The sequence below is a fragment of the Scomber japonicus genome, chromosome 5, assembly GCF_027409825.1.
Source record: "Scomber japonicus isolate fScoJap1 chromosome 5, fScoJap1.pri, whole genome shotgun sequence".
Lineage (NCBI taxonomy): Eukaryota > Metazoa > Chordata > Actinopteri > Scombriformes > Scombridae > Scomber > Scomber japonicus.
This window is the reverse complement of record NC_070582.1, coordinates 14,414,391-14,431,921: the sequence shown is the minus strand read 5'-3', so window position 1 is coordinate 14,431,921 and position 17,531 is coordinate 14,414,391. Positions and strand designations below refer to the sequence as shown.

At 40.3% G+C, this 17,531-nt stretch overlaps 1 protein-coding gene across 2 annotated transcripts in view; it reads left to right on the top strand.

Annotated features, from left to right (window-relative positions):
- The window catches only part of nell2a (neural EGFL like 2a), a 73,420-nt gene extending 56,359 nt beyond the window's left edge, over positions 1–17,061 (top strand). For both annotated transcript variants that reach the window (XM_053318999.1, XM_053318998.1), the window contains exons 16-20: positions 6,710–6,850; positions 8,916–9,109; positions 11,979–12,155; positions 15,309–15,533; positions 17,020–17,061. In XM_053318999.1, coding sequence (XP_053174974.1) covers positions 6,710–6,850; positions 8,916–9,109; positions 11,979–12,155; positions 15,309–15,533; positions 17,020–17,061 — 779 coding nt within the window. The remainder of the gene's footprint in view (positions 1–6,709; positions 6,851–8,915; positions 9,110–11,978; positions 12,156–15,308; positions 15,534–17,019) is intronic.
- Positions 17,062–17,531: the final 470 nt, after the last annotated feature.

The following is a 17,531-nucleotide window of genomic DNA, read 5'->3' as shown; positions in this document are numbered from 1 at the left end:
CACCTTTAATCAGCAGCACTGAATCATACAGAGGCTAGTTTAGCATTGACAATGTTCTTTAAGGACAAGGAGAAAGAGATAAAAGATTTTTATGTTGGTGTTAAAGATGCAATTTAGATTTGTAACTCCTACACACTCCTGGAGGGTTATGTTCAAGAGCACCATCAGGGAACCCTGGTGCGTTACACCTACGCTGTAAATTGATGTTTTATTGGTAGGAAAAACTCTCATTTTCTCAAGTCGTGAACATTTACCAGCTCACTTCTTTTTCAAGAGTGATATTCTCATAAAGAGATGTGATAAAAGAAAGGAACATTCTGTTTATGTAAATGACACAGCACCTTTTCATCAGAGCTTCATTATTTGTTTTGGTAAAGAAATACTACTTCTGGAACTTTCAATTGAACTCTGGGAGACAAAAAAGGAAGAGAAATGAAGAAAGGATGGAGAGAAACTGAAGTCTGAGGACATAAGAAAAAGGAAAAGAAAGGAGAGAATATATTACATTTTTGGGTGATATTGGGTGGTTGATAAGAGGAGATTAGAGAAGAAGAGGAGGGGTAGCTGAAAGAAGGTGATTTATAATGACATGTAAAAATGGAAGAGGAAAAATAGCAACAGTGAAAAGAAGGAGGAGGGTAGGAGACAATTGGATGGCCAGTGAGTTCATAAGGAAACTTTTATGGCTGTGAGAGAGAAGGAGTGCGAAACTCTGAGGACATGCTGGCATATTGACCAGAACAGAGAGCAGAGTGGGGCCAGACAAACAATTTGTTCCCTTAGACCTCATTTACATGATGTCAAGCTCCAGGAAGCTTGTCAGAGTTTTAGACAGAAAGACAAACTGCTAGACAAACAAAAATTGATCAGACTGAATAATGGACACAAACAACAATAGAAAAGAAGCATAGAGACGTACACATAGATGGTCAGGCAAATATGAAGAGGCATATTAACAGATACAGGTAGCAACAAATGTACATGAGCACGAGCATGAAAACATGTCTGTCCAGGTTAAATTATATTACCGTTGCTTTATTTTAAACAGTCAGGGCCACAGTGTGTATTATACCATGGTGGGCAAGAAACATCACAACCTCATCATAGTTGAAATCTCTCCTGGGCACCTCCCACCCGACGCTCAGGCACAGGTAGTGAATATTTTAAACCATATTAATTTTTCCACCCTTTGACAGTTCGCATGATGCATTGCTCCAGCTCTCCCTCTCTCTCTCTTTTGTACCACGATTTACCCACAAGGCCCGGGGGCCTGTGACTGTTTAAGCTCAAGCGGCTTGTTTAAGTACAATGATTATGTATTCATTATTTATTTAGAGACAGCCTTACAAAGCACTCACTCCATCACTCGTAATTAGTGTGTCTTAATTAGGCCTTGCTAATGGCCAGAGCTGTCGTTTAGTTGAGCGCAACCTGCTGCTTCTACCTAAATGACACATCTCCCAGGGATAGCTCGCCGCTGTAGCTGCTGCAGTGCAGTGAACTGCAGTAAACACTGGACGGCCACATTTTGCTTTTCAATCCAACAGAAATTAATTTTTCACTGCTGCAGATTACAAATGTGCTCTGTATATTATATGCCCTTTGAGAAAAAAAAAGTTTTATTTATTAGGTTTAATGATAGTGCCTCTGTTCTGCCCATATACTAGACAGAATGCCATTTTTTGTGGCTTCATAGACAGAAATTCTTCAGGCAATTACATGATTTCAGTTGAAACTGTATTTACATGAAGCAGTAACACTCACTATTCTATTACTGACTGATTACACAACAAGCAGTCAGACAGCAGCTTGCCACAAAACACAGAAAGAGCCACTGACATTGAACCTCAATCCACGTTAGCTTTCTAGCTAATGAATGCCTCCTTGTTATTTACAATCATGTAGACATGTCTTGTGTTGCACCTTGAGTTAATGCTGAATAAGCTGTCAAACACTGACAGTTTGAGAAGTGCACTGCTAAAGTAATTTTGCGAACTGGTGAGCTAATTAGGTAGTCAGCTTTAGAGTATTAATTACCTTAACTGCTAATGTTAAGGTTAGTCAGTTTAGATGCTACAGGCTACTTCTACCTTCATGTCATATTGGAGTTAGTAAGATATATTCAATATATTTGAAAATCAAGCAGGGAAAATGCCTCTTTAGCAGCCACATGTCCTACTATGTTCACCACTTGGTTGCTAACTTTGTCTTGTTTGGTGCTTAGCAGGTAGCCATCGGGCTAATCAGAGCTTTTTTGATGTATTGATGAGAGCGGTGAGAGTGAACCAAAAGTTGAGGCTATAAAAACGAAACGCTAACATTTTCTGAAATGCTTTGTAGTGCAGAGAGGAATGGAAGAAGTTGGATGATAATAATCTGTATGTTCATCCTTATGAGCAACACATTTCACATTGCAATAATAATTTTCCATAGTTAACACAAATATATTGATTGAGCTTTAAATTGCCATGTTAATATGACTGTGGCTCCAGTTATCAGTTGCCAGCATAAATGTGTTTACATTGTATGTCTGCACCGGTTAATAAACTCTTATATTAGCACTGTCAATCAGAGACTTGGTAAAGGTAAATTTATGATCTGCCTCAGAAGGTGTTATTATTTTATTATTAGAAACTTACTCTTACATTAGCTGTGACTGTAAAAAAGAATGACTAACTGTGATTTTAGTTTGACATAAGAGAGTGCAGGAAGTTTTACAACTATAGGTATCTGTAACAGTGATTACATTATATGCTTGCAGCTAGCAATTGTGCTTGTGTCCAATTTACCATGATTACTTATCCACTTTCCTGTTCAAGTGCTTGCAGATATGGATTTGTGTTTCAGTGTCTGTTTCATCTTCAGGAACCCAGTGTGTAACTCAATTTGCCTTAGGCTTCATGATGATTGATTGATTATTTGAGTTCACTCTGAGTCTTAATGAAGACTGAGGACCAGTGACAATCACTCAGTTACACTTTACTGTACATACAATGCAGCGATCCGCAATCCATTTCTTACCTTATTGCTGTGTCATTTACATGCCATTAAAAGCTTTGTACACATTATTGTTGACTTTAAGATTTTTCATCCTTTTGTCAGTGTCTTAGTGGTGAATTTGACATAGGAGCAGGAGGAGAGGTTGAGTTGAGATCCAGAGATGTGTCTGAATAATTCCTCCTGGAGCCTATCAGGATAATCAGGTAGTCCTCAATGGAAATCAGTTTGAATTAGGCTACTGTACGGGAAAGGTATGTGCTATGGCTTCTTTGCTGAATGTTGCAGTGTAACCCAACCCACAGGACTATCAGTCAGTCAAAGAAAGGAAAAAGACATGAGAGGAAGAAACTACATTGGTGGATGAGAAGAGAGAAGGAAGAGGTAAAAGGAAAATTTTGTAACTGTCAAGGATCAGAATAGGTAACAAAGACAAAGTGAAGAGGTTGGCGGGAGCAGAGGCAATGAAAGGGAGGGATGAAGAGAAGAGACCAGGCTAGACTAAACTCTGCCCTTTTCTGCTCAAAGACAGAGCAAACTGGAATGAGCAAAGGTGATGATGAGGGCACCTCTGTTTTTGCCTCAGCTTTGAGACAGACCGACAGGTGAAGTGAAAAAGTATAACACAGAAAGGTGAAGACAGAGGATGAAGAAAGAGGAAGGGGGTTGTTCATAGCAGAGCAGCATAACAAGCCCAGGAGGCTGCAGAAGGAAAGACCGCCTGCTTGTTCCTCACTTTGTCCTCTGAGAGCTGCCTTAATAGAGCTCTTGTTTCCAGACTGCCACTCAGGATAATGAGTAGGATAACTGCAGTCTGTCTCATTGTCTCTCTTTGCCTATTACTCCTCCATCTCCTCCTCCTCCTCTTCCTGCTTCTTCTTCCCTTGTTGCCTCCACCACCTCCTTCTCCTTCTCCTTCCTTTCATCCCCATCCCCTTCATCTGCTTCATCCTTGTCCTCTTCCTCCTCTCTTTGCGTAGGTAATTCTCTGTTAGTTCCATACCTTTCAGTCAGCAAGTCAACTCCAAAATAACTGTTTGTCTGTAGCCTTGACCTCTGCAGGAGATAGAGACAGAAGGCCAGTTTTTTATTTTGTTTGTGTACTCCTTTTTTTTCAGAGCAGAGAAAGGAAAAACATGACATGATTTAACAAGTGAAAGCACTGCACCATCCACATCTATGATTCAATGAAGGATAAAGCTGCAACATTCAATAATTACAGAGCTTCCAGGAAGCGCCTCCATCTGATTGTCATTGTTGTTGATTTAATTACAGTGATCTTCCATTATCATTTACACAAGATGATAAAAGAGGAGTCAAGACTTTTGCCAGCATGTTATACCTCGCACATTCTATTTAGTCAAGTCCAAGGTGTGACAACAGCAAGTTACTGTCCTTAAACACTGCAACACTTTAAAAGTTGATATGACGGCAGGCTGAGATGTGTTGTGCCATAATTGAAGCTGACAGGTTCGGCACAGATAAAAGAGAAAATGATGAATCTTTTGTTCCGAGTGCAACCCTCTGTTGTTATAGTCAGACAACTTTTTTAAATGCTTGAATGAAACTGGCTGAAAATAAACCATTTGCATATTTTTAGACTCACCATCAGTCTGTTATAAATAGTGTCTGACTGCTCAGTTGGACTTTGAACAATTTCAGACTGTCCTATTGGGCAGAAGAGGATGATTTGAACAAATTCAACTTGATTTTTTTGATATCCTGGCAATACACCTCATGCAGCTTTTCCCTTTAAAAGATCCCTGTGCTTTTATCACACTAAAATTCACAGGCAACAAAGAGCATTGGATATTTCTCTTCAGGAGTGGGGAGAATTTATATTAATTTTCAAAGATAGGCTAGTTATGCTATTTGCTGGACACTCATGATTTTTAAACAGTGTCCTTTTAACCCAGCATTGCTGTCCTAAGGGGAGAAAATGAGGTGCTCTGCTCTTACCAAACTGATGTAATTAGTGAAATATGAGCTTTCCTTTTTAAGTCTGCTGCATTGAAAGAGAAAGCTTTTTGAACCTAGTCAGTATGGAAAACTGAATAAAGGAAGATCCTGCAGGTTTTCCTGCAAACCTGCACATGATTCAGACAAATGTGGGTAATTTTTAAATAGATAAGGCCCTAATCTGCGGGACATTTGATCAACGGTTAATCTGCTGCAGAAATTCTATTAAAAGGCTGAGGGCTCATTAGCCAATAGATCTTAATCCCATTACTGCCTGGGCGGTGGGGGACCATGAGCCCGTCTGCCTGTCGCTCTATGGGGGATACTGTTGCAGGAGGTCGTGGAGAAGGTCAGACACGGCACACTGCCATTTTTATAATGAGAGCAGAGCATCATGCATCATGCACAATCATAAAAAAGCCATCACTGGCTATGCAGACACATTTAATCACGGCGCATGTCTGGGTCTAACGTATTTAGCCCTACTGTGTAATAACAGGCTTTATTTCCTCTCGTGTGGGCCTGGCCCTTAGTTTAATTAAATGTTAGCTGAAATATCAGAGTGATCTGTCTCTTCATGCGCTTTCTACATTATTGCAAATTATATTGGATTTGTTCTTGGTAGATGTAGATGGTAGTTGGTGCTTGTTGGAATAAAAGGTTTGGGTAAACAGAGGAATAAAAGACTGAAAAGGAATAACAGATAATATAAATAGAGAACGAGTGAGGAAAGAACAAAAACACATGGAGAGGAGAAAGTCAGAGCTTGTAAAGTAAGTCTTGTATTAAAGACAGGAGCTGAAAGAGGAGGCAGAGTCAAGGATATTTCTAAGTGGAGTTCTGTGAAAACACATCAGCTCCATCTATTCACAACCACCCACAGGCTGCATTAGAAGGTGTTGTCAAAGCCCTTTACTGAGTTTTTTTGAACATCACCTCATAAAAACTCCTTATGTCCGACTAAAGTTCAACAAAAGTGCACACACTTTGGGGTTTACTTGTTTGCCTGCATGTGTTGGTGGATTAGACTGTATCGGATTTCACTGGCATTTCACATGTTGTATTTCTGGCTTCTAAGAATAGGCTTGTTATATTACATTCATTCATTCCTTGCTATCTTTTATTGATACACATGTCCCTCTGTGGCTATGCAAGTATGCTTAATCAATAAGGCCTACAGACTAGATTCACTCAAATGTTAGACACGTTGTTATGTCAATTATAAATAAGTCAATGACAAAAATGCCTACAAGGCAACAATGGAGCTCAATATCCCTTTTACTCTGAAGAACATATTTTGCAACCAACAAGATTAAAGGATGATGTTAAAAGACCAATGTGTGTGAATTTAGTGGTGTCTAGCACAATGGACTTAACAGAAATGTAATATAATATTCATAAGTATGTTTTAATTAGTGTATAATCACCTGAAAATAAAAAATCACTGTGAGAAAGAGCCCTTTATAATAATAATATTAATAATGCATTTTATTTAAAGGCGCCTTTCAAAGCACTCAAGGTCACCTTACAAGGCACATAGAACCCAACAACACTACATCAAACAATATAAATCAGGTAACATTTAGTGCAAAGACACTATCTGGCTCTATAGTGAAACTTACATTTTTCGCAAGTTTCACGGCCCCTCTAGGATCAGTTGGTTGCAATTTGCAACCCCACAGCTAGATGCTAATAAATCCTACACACTGCACCTTTAATATCTTCCCTTGTCTTTCTTTTCCCTCCTCTACAGATATTGATGAGTGTGCGGATGGCTTTGTCGAGTGTGATAGTAAATCTACTTGTGTCAACTTGCCCGGCTGGTACCACTGTGAGTGCCGTGATGGCTACCATGACAACGGCTTGTTTTCAGCCAATGGGGAGTCATGTGTAGGTGAGTGATCTACCTTTTCTTTTCTTACACAAATATGAAAAATATGAAGAGGAAACATTAAAAATCTGATTATATGATTTGCAGTCACATTTTTAATTCAACATATGCATCAAAAAATGAATAAATGTGAATTCATCACACATTTCACATGTGCAATATTAACACATAGGTATTCATGATTTTCAGATATATAATGAAATTAAAACTGGCATTTCATTAATGTTTCATGTCATGGATTCAACCTAAAATAATAAACTGCATTTTCCACGATAGTTTGTCTCCCCACATAAATCAATTTTGACCTTAAACTTGGAGTTTTGATGCCATTTTAATGTAATGTAATGTAATGTCCACAATTGATCACACTCTTTTTTTCCCTTCTAATTAGTGGAAGCTTATTATTCTGCTCCCATTTTTCAAACCTGTGATTTCTTTCACCCAAATGAGGTTTACATAAATTTTCCTTTTGTTTGCATCTGATGGCTCCACAATGCCTTATTAATGGACATTTCTATAGAATGGCATCTGATTTAACATCTCAGTTCCATCACAGAGGAAGACAGTATTTTTTTGCTTCCTCAGATCGTCTTTTAATTTAGCAGAACTTTGTTGAAATATATGAATGATCTGCCATCACAATCTCTGCAACTTTTGTCTTATAATATGTTTTGTTATGCTTCTGTATGTGCTGGTATAATTGGATAGGTACGTCACTATCAGTGTGTTTTCCTCACAAAATGTCAGTTTTCTTTTTGCAGCGTGTTCATATTCTGGGGCTTTCTCTCTGATATAGCCTGTCAGGAAAAGTGTCAGCTGTCAAAATGTAACCCTCAATCTACTGTAACAGTGAAGCATTGCCTGTAACAATAGTGCTAGCATGGCTTCACTAGTTGACCCCATCTTGATTGTCAGCTTGAGTAGTGAGAGAGGCAGGAAAAAAGCACATTAAAGGCATTCTCCAAAAAAAAGAGAATAACGTCAAACCTGTCTAGTTTTCACAACGCAGATATACCAACATATACTCTGCTTCTGCTGAATGAATGAAGTTAAGCAGGTATGGACTTAGCTAGTACCTGGATGGGAGACCTACGGGCAACAACTAAATTGCTGTTGGAAGCGGTATTGGTGGGCCAGTAGGAAGCAATCTCCCCTCTGGTCCTAATAAATCCCAAATGCCCCAGTGCAGAGACAGGGACAATGTGCTATATGAGATGCTGTCTTTTGGATAAGAACACAGCACTGATTCACTTTGGTCATTTAAGATCGCAGTGCACATATCGGAAAGAGTAGGGAGTTCCCCGGTGCAGCAGAGAGGCTGCTCTCCACTGCTGCGGACATGATGTTAATACTAACACAGCGGAGCATTCAGCCTCCCCCTCAGTTTGTTATTCTCATGCAGGCAGGAGACGGTGAGATGCTTTGGACCATTTATCTTAATTGCCAGTTATGTGTCCTATTGTATTCCAGTGGACTAATGACAGCAGTGAATGGTTTGGCACACAGTATACTGGAGCACCAGACTGAAAATAGTGCCCCCTTTTCTATTCATTTAATTGAGAATCAATTCTCAATCAAGGTATTACAACAGTATCGAATCAGGTGATATGAATATTGTCCCAGGCCTATAAAATAAGCACATTCATGGCTTTTATTTTTCATCTTTTTGTTCCATCTTGGTATAAAATTTAAATCCCTATGGACACTTTTGTATGTCAAACCCTTTTTCTCAAAAAATCCAGGAAAACCTTGTAAAGCAAAGTCATAATTTGACCAAAAGTGGGTTTCTGGGCTACATTACAGTTACATTTTGTATCTTTCCCTTAACATTTGAAAATTGTTGAATTGCTGCATTTTACAGTTGCATTTGAAGCTCTGTCTTGCTAAAATGTATAGCTGCTCACTGATACGTATGGATCCCCTCCAGGGATACAACTTCCAGCCCTTTTGTGACAAAAAACACTCCTTTGTTACCATGTTACAAAAGGGACATTACCAGGACCCATTTTCACAAGCCAGGTATAAACTGAGCATATGTATGATGTCGTCTTCTTTGTACTCCCTGCAGATATTAATGAATGCAAGACGGGGAGGAACACCTGTGCCAATGACACAGTGTGCTTCAACCTGGAGGGAGGCTATGACTGCCGCTGCCCCCATGGGCACAACTGCACCGGTGACTGTATCCATGACAACAAGGTCAAGCACAGTGGGCAGATCTGGGTACTGGACAGTGATAGGTGCTCTGTGTGCTCCTGCCAGGTAAGAAACAGAGGGAGATGTACACAGAGTGCCAGAGACAAAGAGGGCTGAGAGAGAAACACAGAGACTAAGAGAAGGTAGCCAAAGCAGGGGTAGATGGATCAGATGAAACAGACAGAGTCAGACAAGTGGAAAGATATGTGGATGGATATGATAATAAAAAAAAAGATAAATAAGCAGATAGAGACAGAAAAATGTGCCCAGTGCCACAGATAGTTGAGCAATGATGTTCCCTCTCTTACTGCATGTGTGCCCAATTGGTCTATGAATGGATTTAGTTTATTCTGTTTACTATGCGAGTGTCTAAACAAAGAACAACAAAGCAACTGTAGACCTGTTCATTCAGAGGAATGTGGCCATCCCCCACTGGGCCAATCAGCAACAAATGTCAACTTGTTTTGTCAGTGACATTTTGAAAAAAAAAGTATTGATGCGCAGTAGTGTGATGGATGATGCAATAAAAAAATACATGTCTTCTTTTGAGCTAATATTGTCAGATTTCAGCTGTGGAGATTGCAGTTCATGGTCACTGTTGGCCCGAGACATCAGCATCTACTTTATGACAGACAAAACTATGTATATATGTGTATATATATATATATATATATTTGTATAGATACATGTATAAAACACACATAAAACAGCTAAGCAGGATAAGTCCCTCAAGAGTTAATGTATCTGCTGGATGTGGAAATACGCAACAGTTTGCTAACACATTTGCCTTAACAGCTTTACAAGGTGCTAATATGCCAGTGTTGTCTTTACAGCTTGTTTCGTTGCCCCAAAGAGGCCAAAACAGAAGTTAAAAGTGCTATAAATATAGACCGCCTCCTACATTGCAGACAATACAAAAGAACCAAAAGTGGAGATGAGGCGTGCTGCACACCAAATAGTCAGCTCTGCACCAAATTCTTGGTATTTATCTACACATTCTCTGCAAGTGGAAGAGCAAGCAGCGTGTTTCATGTATGTTTCATCAGGCTCACTTGTTGTGTTTTTGCTTTGTTTTTAGTGAGTGAGCTAGTGGTGTAACGAGTGAGCTAGCTTCTTGTACCCTCTGTTACTGCAGCAAAACATAAATGAATTTCTTTTTTTCACTTTCTGATTCTTAAAATCCACTGATGTATAACATACAGTATGACACATGAGCGAATGGGCCCAGTTTTGGATATATTAGAATGCACTGGCAAAATGCCTCACTCCCACAGTTTTAATCAAATTCTCATTAAAATTAAAAGACTGTCTTCGTCTTCACCCTCTCCTCCTTCTTAAACAGATCAGGATATGCGTAGGATAAGGCTGGCATGGAAAGACAACGGGAGAAATGGAAACACTGATACAATAAACTCTGATATGACAGTGATGCAGCGGTGAAGAGCTACTTAATTAAAGTGCAGGAGCTATATGTAGTGAGCTTTAAAGGTCTGCCAGAATGACTCAGACTTTTTGATGTAGTTGTTTTGATTGATTTCTGACACCAAAGTGACAAGCCATCTGGGAACAGTTGGTCCGTAAAACTCATTCCATCACCACAAACACATTTTTCCTCCGTGATTATCAGGTCACGGACCAGTCATACTTTGCAATTCAGCGTTTCACTCAACCCAATGCCTGACAGTAGTGGAAGGTGATTATAGTGGATTAGTGTCGGTAGTGAATGATCAAGCAGCAAATTATTCATTTGATTACAAAGGACCAGGGCAGAAATGGCTCCCTAATTAAATGACTCATATTAATTGATTTGAAAGATTGAAGAGCTGCCTGTCAAAATTAGTTGTATTGAGCGGTCGAGAGAGCAGAGGAGTAAACATGTTATTGTTTTGGAGGTGGGCGGACGCAGCTGGATATTAGATGGTGAGCTGGGACTAAGTGATGGGGGAAACCAAGGTCAAACATCAAAGAAAAGACAAAGGCTGGGTTGTGTCCAGACTGAGGTTGTGCAATATGCAAATTATTGCTTTAATCTGCTTTGAGCACCAGATGGGTTGCCTGTACTGCATGTTTGAGGTCACTACTTTCTAAAACATTAGAAGAAAAAAAAGATAGTTTTATTTAATTGGCACAGTTTGGAGAAAGACTGTGATGGTGCTGACTTACTATTGGATCCATCTTTATGGTCTTTAAACTGACTTTTGCAGTTATTCAGCAAAAGAAAAATGCAAGAAGATCAATGGTGATTGCTCATCCGCCTACTCCTTAATTCTCTGGATCTTTGTCCTATTTGTTAGCACCCTAAAGGAAATTTAATATAATGACGAAAAGTAGAGCTGTTTTTTTACCTACTGTATATATTCTTGGTCCATGGCATTGTGTCTGTATGTAACATGTATGGAGAATAAATGGTTCTATATTCATTCAACTTCAGCTTCACACAGTTGAACATTTAAGTACTAACAGCGGATATGAGTTTGAGAGGAGAAAGTGACAAAGGTAACAAGTTCAATTCAGACCCACAGCAGTTCTTGTGTGTTGAGGGCACCTTAAATCACAGAGACAACAAGACAGTTTTCCAAATATCTCACTGATGAACAGAAACTACTGAAAAACTGATGTGCATCAATATTCATAACTCACAGTACTCAGTATTCATAATTCATATATTTCAGTTTGGTGTGTATCGCCTACAGTACTACTATCTGAGGTTTATTATCATAAAAGAGAGCTTCAAAACAGTTACCAGGGACAGGCTACTTACATGTTATTACAATATTTATTATAACCATGTATTTATTGTGTTTTAATGTGTTTTATGTTTAATGATCCAATCAAACTAATAGCCTCACACATGCATTCATGTACTGTATATGTGTACACATGCCTGCATTTAACATTTAATCGTGCCTTTGTGATAAATGTGCTTCTTGCTCAGGCTGGCCAAGTGATGTGCCGCAGGATGGTTTGCGACTGCGACAACCCCAGCGCCGACCTGTTCTGCTGCCCTGAGTGCGACCCTCGACTGAGCAGCCAGTGTCTGCACCAGAACGGCCTGCTCACCTACGGCAGCGGGGACACATGGGTGGAGAATTGCCAGCAGTGCCAGTGCCTGGTAAGTAAGGATGACTATATTAACCCTCACGTTTGTGGATTTTACATTGCAGGAATTGAGCCGATGATTTTATCCAGGCACATTTATGGTGAGAGCGAAAACAACATGAGCACTCATTCCTGTGCCACAGCGCCCACACAAGAAAATGTAACAAATACTCCAGTCTCCATGGAAATGCTCATGAATGAGAGATGTGCTGTGCAAAGAAAGTCAAGGAGAAAAGTTTTGTGGCAAAGAGAGGGGGAGTGATTAAGAGGTCAATAAAAAGGTTTCAGAGAGGAGAAAAAGAAGATGAAAGAAATAGAGTTTGTTATTAGGGAGATTTTAGAGAATTCAAAGGACCCTCTGCACTGTTGTCTGATGGAATTATACATTTTATGAAGGATACTTTCAAGGTTAAGAGAACAGGAGAAAATGTGTGTGTGTGTGTGTGTGTGTGTGTGTGTGTGTGTGTGTGTGTGTGTGGCTCAAGAGTGGGAGGTGTTACAGTGTGTATCATGCTTTGAGAGGTCTGTGCACAGTGTTGATTGATGAGTATGTGTGTTTCTGTGTGCTCTGTGTGTCCTCTAAATGCAATCCTATTTCTCACCCGAAACAAAATCACATTGTGTTCGCCACATGAATCTTTCACAGCAAAGCATATGCACTATTTTCTTTGCATTCACATCCTCTGCCATGTCGGCCTTTTTCAAGGTTTACATATTGCCGCTGTGCAAACAACAAGGAAGCATTTCATAAGTGATTCCCAATAAATATGACAAAAACAATAAACCTTTCTACTTCTCCCCACATAGCCATATGCATATTAAATGCAAATGTCACGCTTTATATTCTACCCCACTGTCTTGTCACACCCACGCTAGCCAATAACACATACCCACACCAGTGTCACTCCTTCTGTTCAGTGACTCACAAATCATCTTCGTTGTGGATCTCAGAGACACACTTTACAACTCCTTTTCCTTCTTTTTTCCCCCACTCTTGTCTTTGTCTTTTAAAGATCAATGTTACTTAGAGATAATATAAGTTGGCTACAGTCTGATTTATGGTTAGAGTAGCAGCAGCGATGCCATTTCCACCCCTGTCCCCCTCACTCCATTGTAGTGCTGCCCTGGTGCCCAGACCTGAGGCCTGCTTTTTGGATTTCTTACAGTGAGCCATTATATAAAAGCTTGAAAATCACTGCTCAGCTGAGAGGCAGTGGGGAAGCACAGAAAATGGGTTCGCTCGGCTTCACTCTTGCTTGGGCTGTGCTCACTGTAGGCACTTATATATGTTGACACAAGCAGACACAAACACATCCGAGAACGCAGGCATGCCTGTCGCAGCAGCAGGGGACACGCACACGCACACACACACACACACACACACACACACACACACACACACACACACACACACACACACACACACACACATACAGCATACAAACATAAGTCTTTACATAGTATACACATGTGCACACATATGTAGTCATGTTTGAGAGTGTAGGCACACCTGGCAGCATGGCAATACATACTCATGCCTGCATAAATACACGCAAACACACGCAGGGACATAAAACACACTCAATTAAAGATGCACAGAGACAAACACATAAAGGACCACCAGCCACACAGTATAAAGAGCAGCACTTGAAAGGGCGAGGGAAAAAGCTGCTGTGCGATACCGTACTGGGGCTCCAGTAGCGTGACAGGGACGTGAAATGAACCTTGAATGCTTCTACACTTAGCAGAGCCATGGCTGTCCAGGCTCAGCGGGAGCCTTAAAATACACAGTGACAGCAGGCAGATGGGCAAAACATTCTCCCAAGACCAAGATGTGACTCCCTCTCTGCTACCCATGCAATCATTTGAAATCAAGAATCTGGCCTTTGCAGAATATGCACGCACAGACCACTGGTGGTTTGCTACCTTGTTAAATCGAAAGAAGATCAAAGATGCATTGATTTCCCCAGTCATAAATTGTACTTAAGATTGTTGTGTGGTGCATAAAAGAAAGCATGATTGTTGCTGGTTAATTCCCAGGCAAGGATAAATGTCACTAGTTTTAATCTTCCAGAGGCATTTTGTAACATGCATTCTTGTAAAGTAAAGGCAAAGAGATTAAAATGTAGTCAGATACCATGAAGACTGAATGCAAAACCAGATTAAAATAATAACCTTATGAAATATCACAAAGAGATGAAAGAGCCACTGTTAAGTTTCCACACCACACTGTTCTGTTTGGAAGGCAAATGAAAGCTGATTTTATAGCAAAGTGCTCTCTCCTTTGTGATCATAGGCCACATCTGCATAAACAGACAAAGATGATGGTGTCCCTTATCGCAGCATGGGAAAGATACCTGAGGCTACATTCAATCCCTTCCCCTGGCTACAGCCAAAGAGTGCCACTCGGGGGGGATTTCCTACTTCAAATGTTTACACACTGCATGAAAGCAGGGAGTGGGCATTAGCATCACGTGAGCCCTGTGCTTTATAGCCAGCCTAATTTGCTACAACATTTCTGAAATGCTGAGCCAGATGAATTTCAGAGATATTAAATATGCCCGGTGGGACACTTGCATCAAGCCTCTTGTAACTTTATGTGTGCATGCCTTTTGTATCTGCGCTAGTGCTTAAACATACACAGCCTGATAAACTCATAGTTCATCTCACAAGAAGGTGTGAAGCAAAAACACTCAAAAATGAATGATAAAGAATACTGTAGGAGGGATGTGCAAAGTTGGCCAAATATATGACCTGTTTTCTCAGGCCAATAGAAAATTGCAGTACAGAAATCCAATAAGGCTTTCTCTGCTGAAAGTTTGCTGTGATTAATATGGGAACAACAATGAGAGAGGGGGACCAGAACAAGTCAATTAAGAAGCAGGAGCATTTACCTCTACAGTCTGGAATAATTGCTGACTGTGTTAGAAGATTGCTCTGCTCATCTATATTTCCTTGGTACCTTAACAACTTTTTTTTCCTCCATCAAATGAAGATGGTCCCTCTAGAATGCAAATGTACAGCGTCAGGAGAAACGTGTGTATTTGCATGAATAACTTGTTCAGGCATTGAAGAAGCAATAGTGAAGATGCAGAGATTATTTTGAACTCCTTTACTTCTCTGTCTGTCTATCCATCACAAATTCTCTCTCTCTGTGCCTCTGCAGCAGGGGCAGGTGGACTGCTGGCCTCTGCCGTGCCCGCCTGTGGACTGTGAGTTTACCGTGGTGCCCGAGGGCGAGTGCTGTCCCCGCTGTGTCACTGACCCCTGCCAGGCCGACACCATCCGCAACGACATCACCAAGACGTGCACGGACGAGCACAACATCTCACGCTTCAGTGGTTCCTCCTGGATTAAACATGGCACCGAGTGCACCCTGTGCCAGTGCAAGGTAAACGGCAGGCAGCCTCGAAGCTGCAAATTACAGTTGGTCTACTTCAGTGCCAGACAAAACACCAAAGAAAAGTGATTTGAAAAATAAAGAAACCTTTGTGCTTTGACAGAAAAAAAACACATTATGGTCCAGAGCTTGCATTGTGGCAGTATTTGTATGCATAATATCTCATTGAACATTAAATTTATTTTACCTTTTCGTACATACTGTGTGTCTGGAGGTGTAGCCATTTGTGTGCTCATTTGGATTTGCTAACCTGTGCACACAAAGCTTTTTCATAGTAAAAAGAAACATTTCTCCACATTTAATAGGGTGGTAATTAGAGCAGCAACAATGGAGAAGGAGATTAATGAGTAACTCCCAGTATATTTAGTTAACCAGAATACACACAGTTGCACATGACAGTGATTGCCTAGAGGAAAATCCAAATTTTCCCACAATAAGAATATGACAAATGCTGCTTTCTTTCTTCAAAAGCACAACAAAGAGGGAAGAGGATAATGAATAAGATGTAATGTTTCATTTGAGAATCATTATTCAAATACTTGAAGTTGAGATGTTTAGGAATTTCAATTATTTTTATTAATAGGAGTGGTATTAATATTCTACCACTGCTGGTTTAAAAAAAAGAAAGAAATGAAAACCGTGGACCACAAGGGGTCTGCACTGATCCGTCATCCCCTCAACTCCTGGCCTCTGGCTCAGCTGCAGGAGGGAATCACAGTCCTCTCTCCACTATGTTAAATAAGCTCACACACAATACTAACTAAGCAAAGTGCCTCAGCAAATCTTTCTAGAAAACCGAGACAAACTTGCATAATTGGTCCTCGTAAATCAGGTGGAGACAGTCGCACTCCATGAGTTTTTGTTCCAAGAGTTGTGGCACAGAACAATCACTGCGAGAGTAAAATGTGCAGGTGAATATCCTCTTCATTACCAATTGTGAGCGTATATTGTTTGCCTCGGCTTTAGGACTAATCCACCAAGATTCACGCCCTTGCCTGAGTTTCTAGGATGAATATTTTCTCCCTGCTTGCCTGAAAATATAATTCACCTCTTACAGAAATGATAGCAGCCAATCTCAGTGGAAAAACTGTTAAATATTCAAAGTTTTCCAAAGAAATCTTACTATGCATCAAAGATCTACTCTGAATTGAAATACATCAACACAGATTTACTATGAATTCCTATTGGCAGTATTTGTTTAGCACATACAGTACTCTCCCTGCAAACCTTTAGTCTCCCAAGTTTAAAGCAAAACGCCTCTGTGACCATTCACATTTGTATTCTCAGTAGAATATTGGATCAATTGGTGCCAAAATGACACCCAGAGGAATTCTAAATGCCAAACGGAGTCTGTATTGCTGCAGCGGCGCCACCTGAAAACATTATCTGCTGAGCTTCAAAAAGAGTTTGGCTGAGGTTAAAGTGTGATTATAATCCACTCATGTGTTCCTTTGCCTTCTCTCCTTCTCATTTCCAGAATGGACACATCTGTTGCTCAGTGGACCCCATGTGCCTTTAGTCCTGGCGGATCCGAAGGCACCTGTACAGTGTTCTCCATGTAAAAAAAAAAAAAAAAAAGATAACACCACCCCTCTGTCTCTTCACTGTCCTCCTCGCAGGCGTGGGTCAACAGTATTTGCATTGTCAGGATTTGTTTTAGCCTGCTAAACCAGATGGATGGTGGTTACTAATCAGGATAATTCATATAATATCACATTGTCAAACAATTAACCTTCAGGTACTTTCCGCTGATCATCTCCAGTTTCTAGCTCATTTTATTGTTAGTTCTTCATGGTAAACCCCACCCACCTGGCTCCATCTGCACGTTAAGCATTAAGAGTGTTTTGCAAATACTATGAGCTGCGTCTGCCTCCTCAACTCCTCTTTATACCAAATGCAAACCTATATCATACCAAACAGATGATGGACAGTTCCCTCAAACCCACTCTTTGTTCTATCTCACCACTTAGAGTGAACCTTTAAGGATCA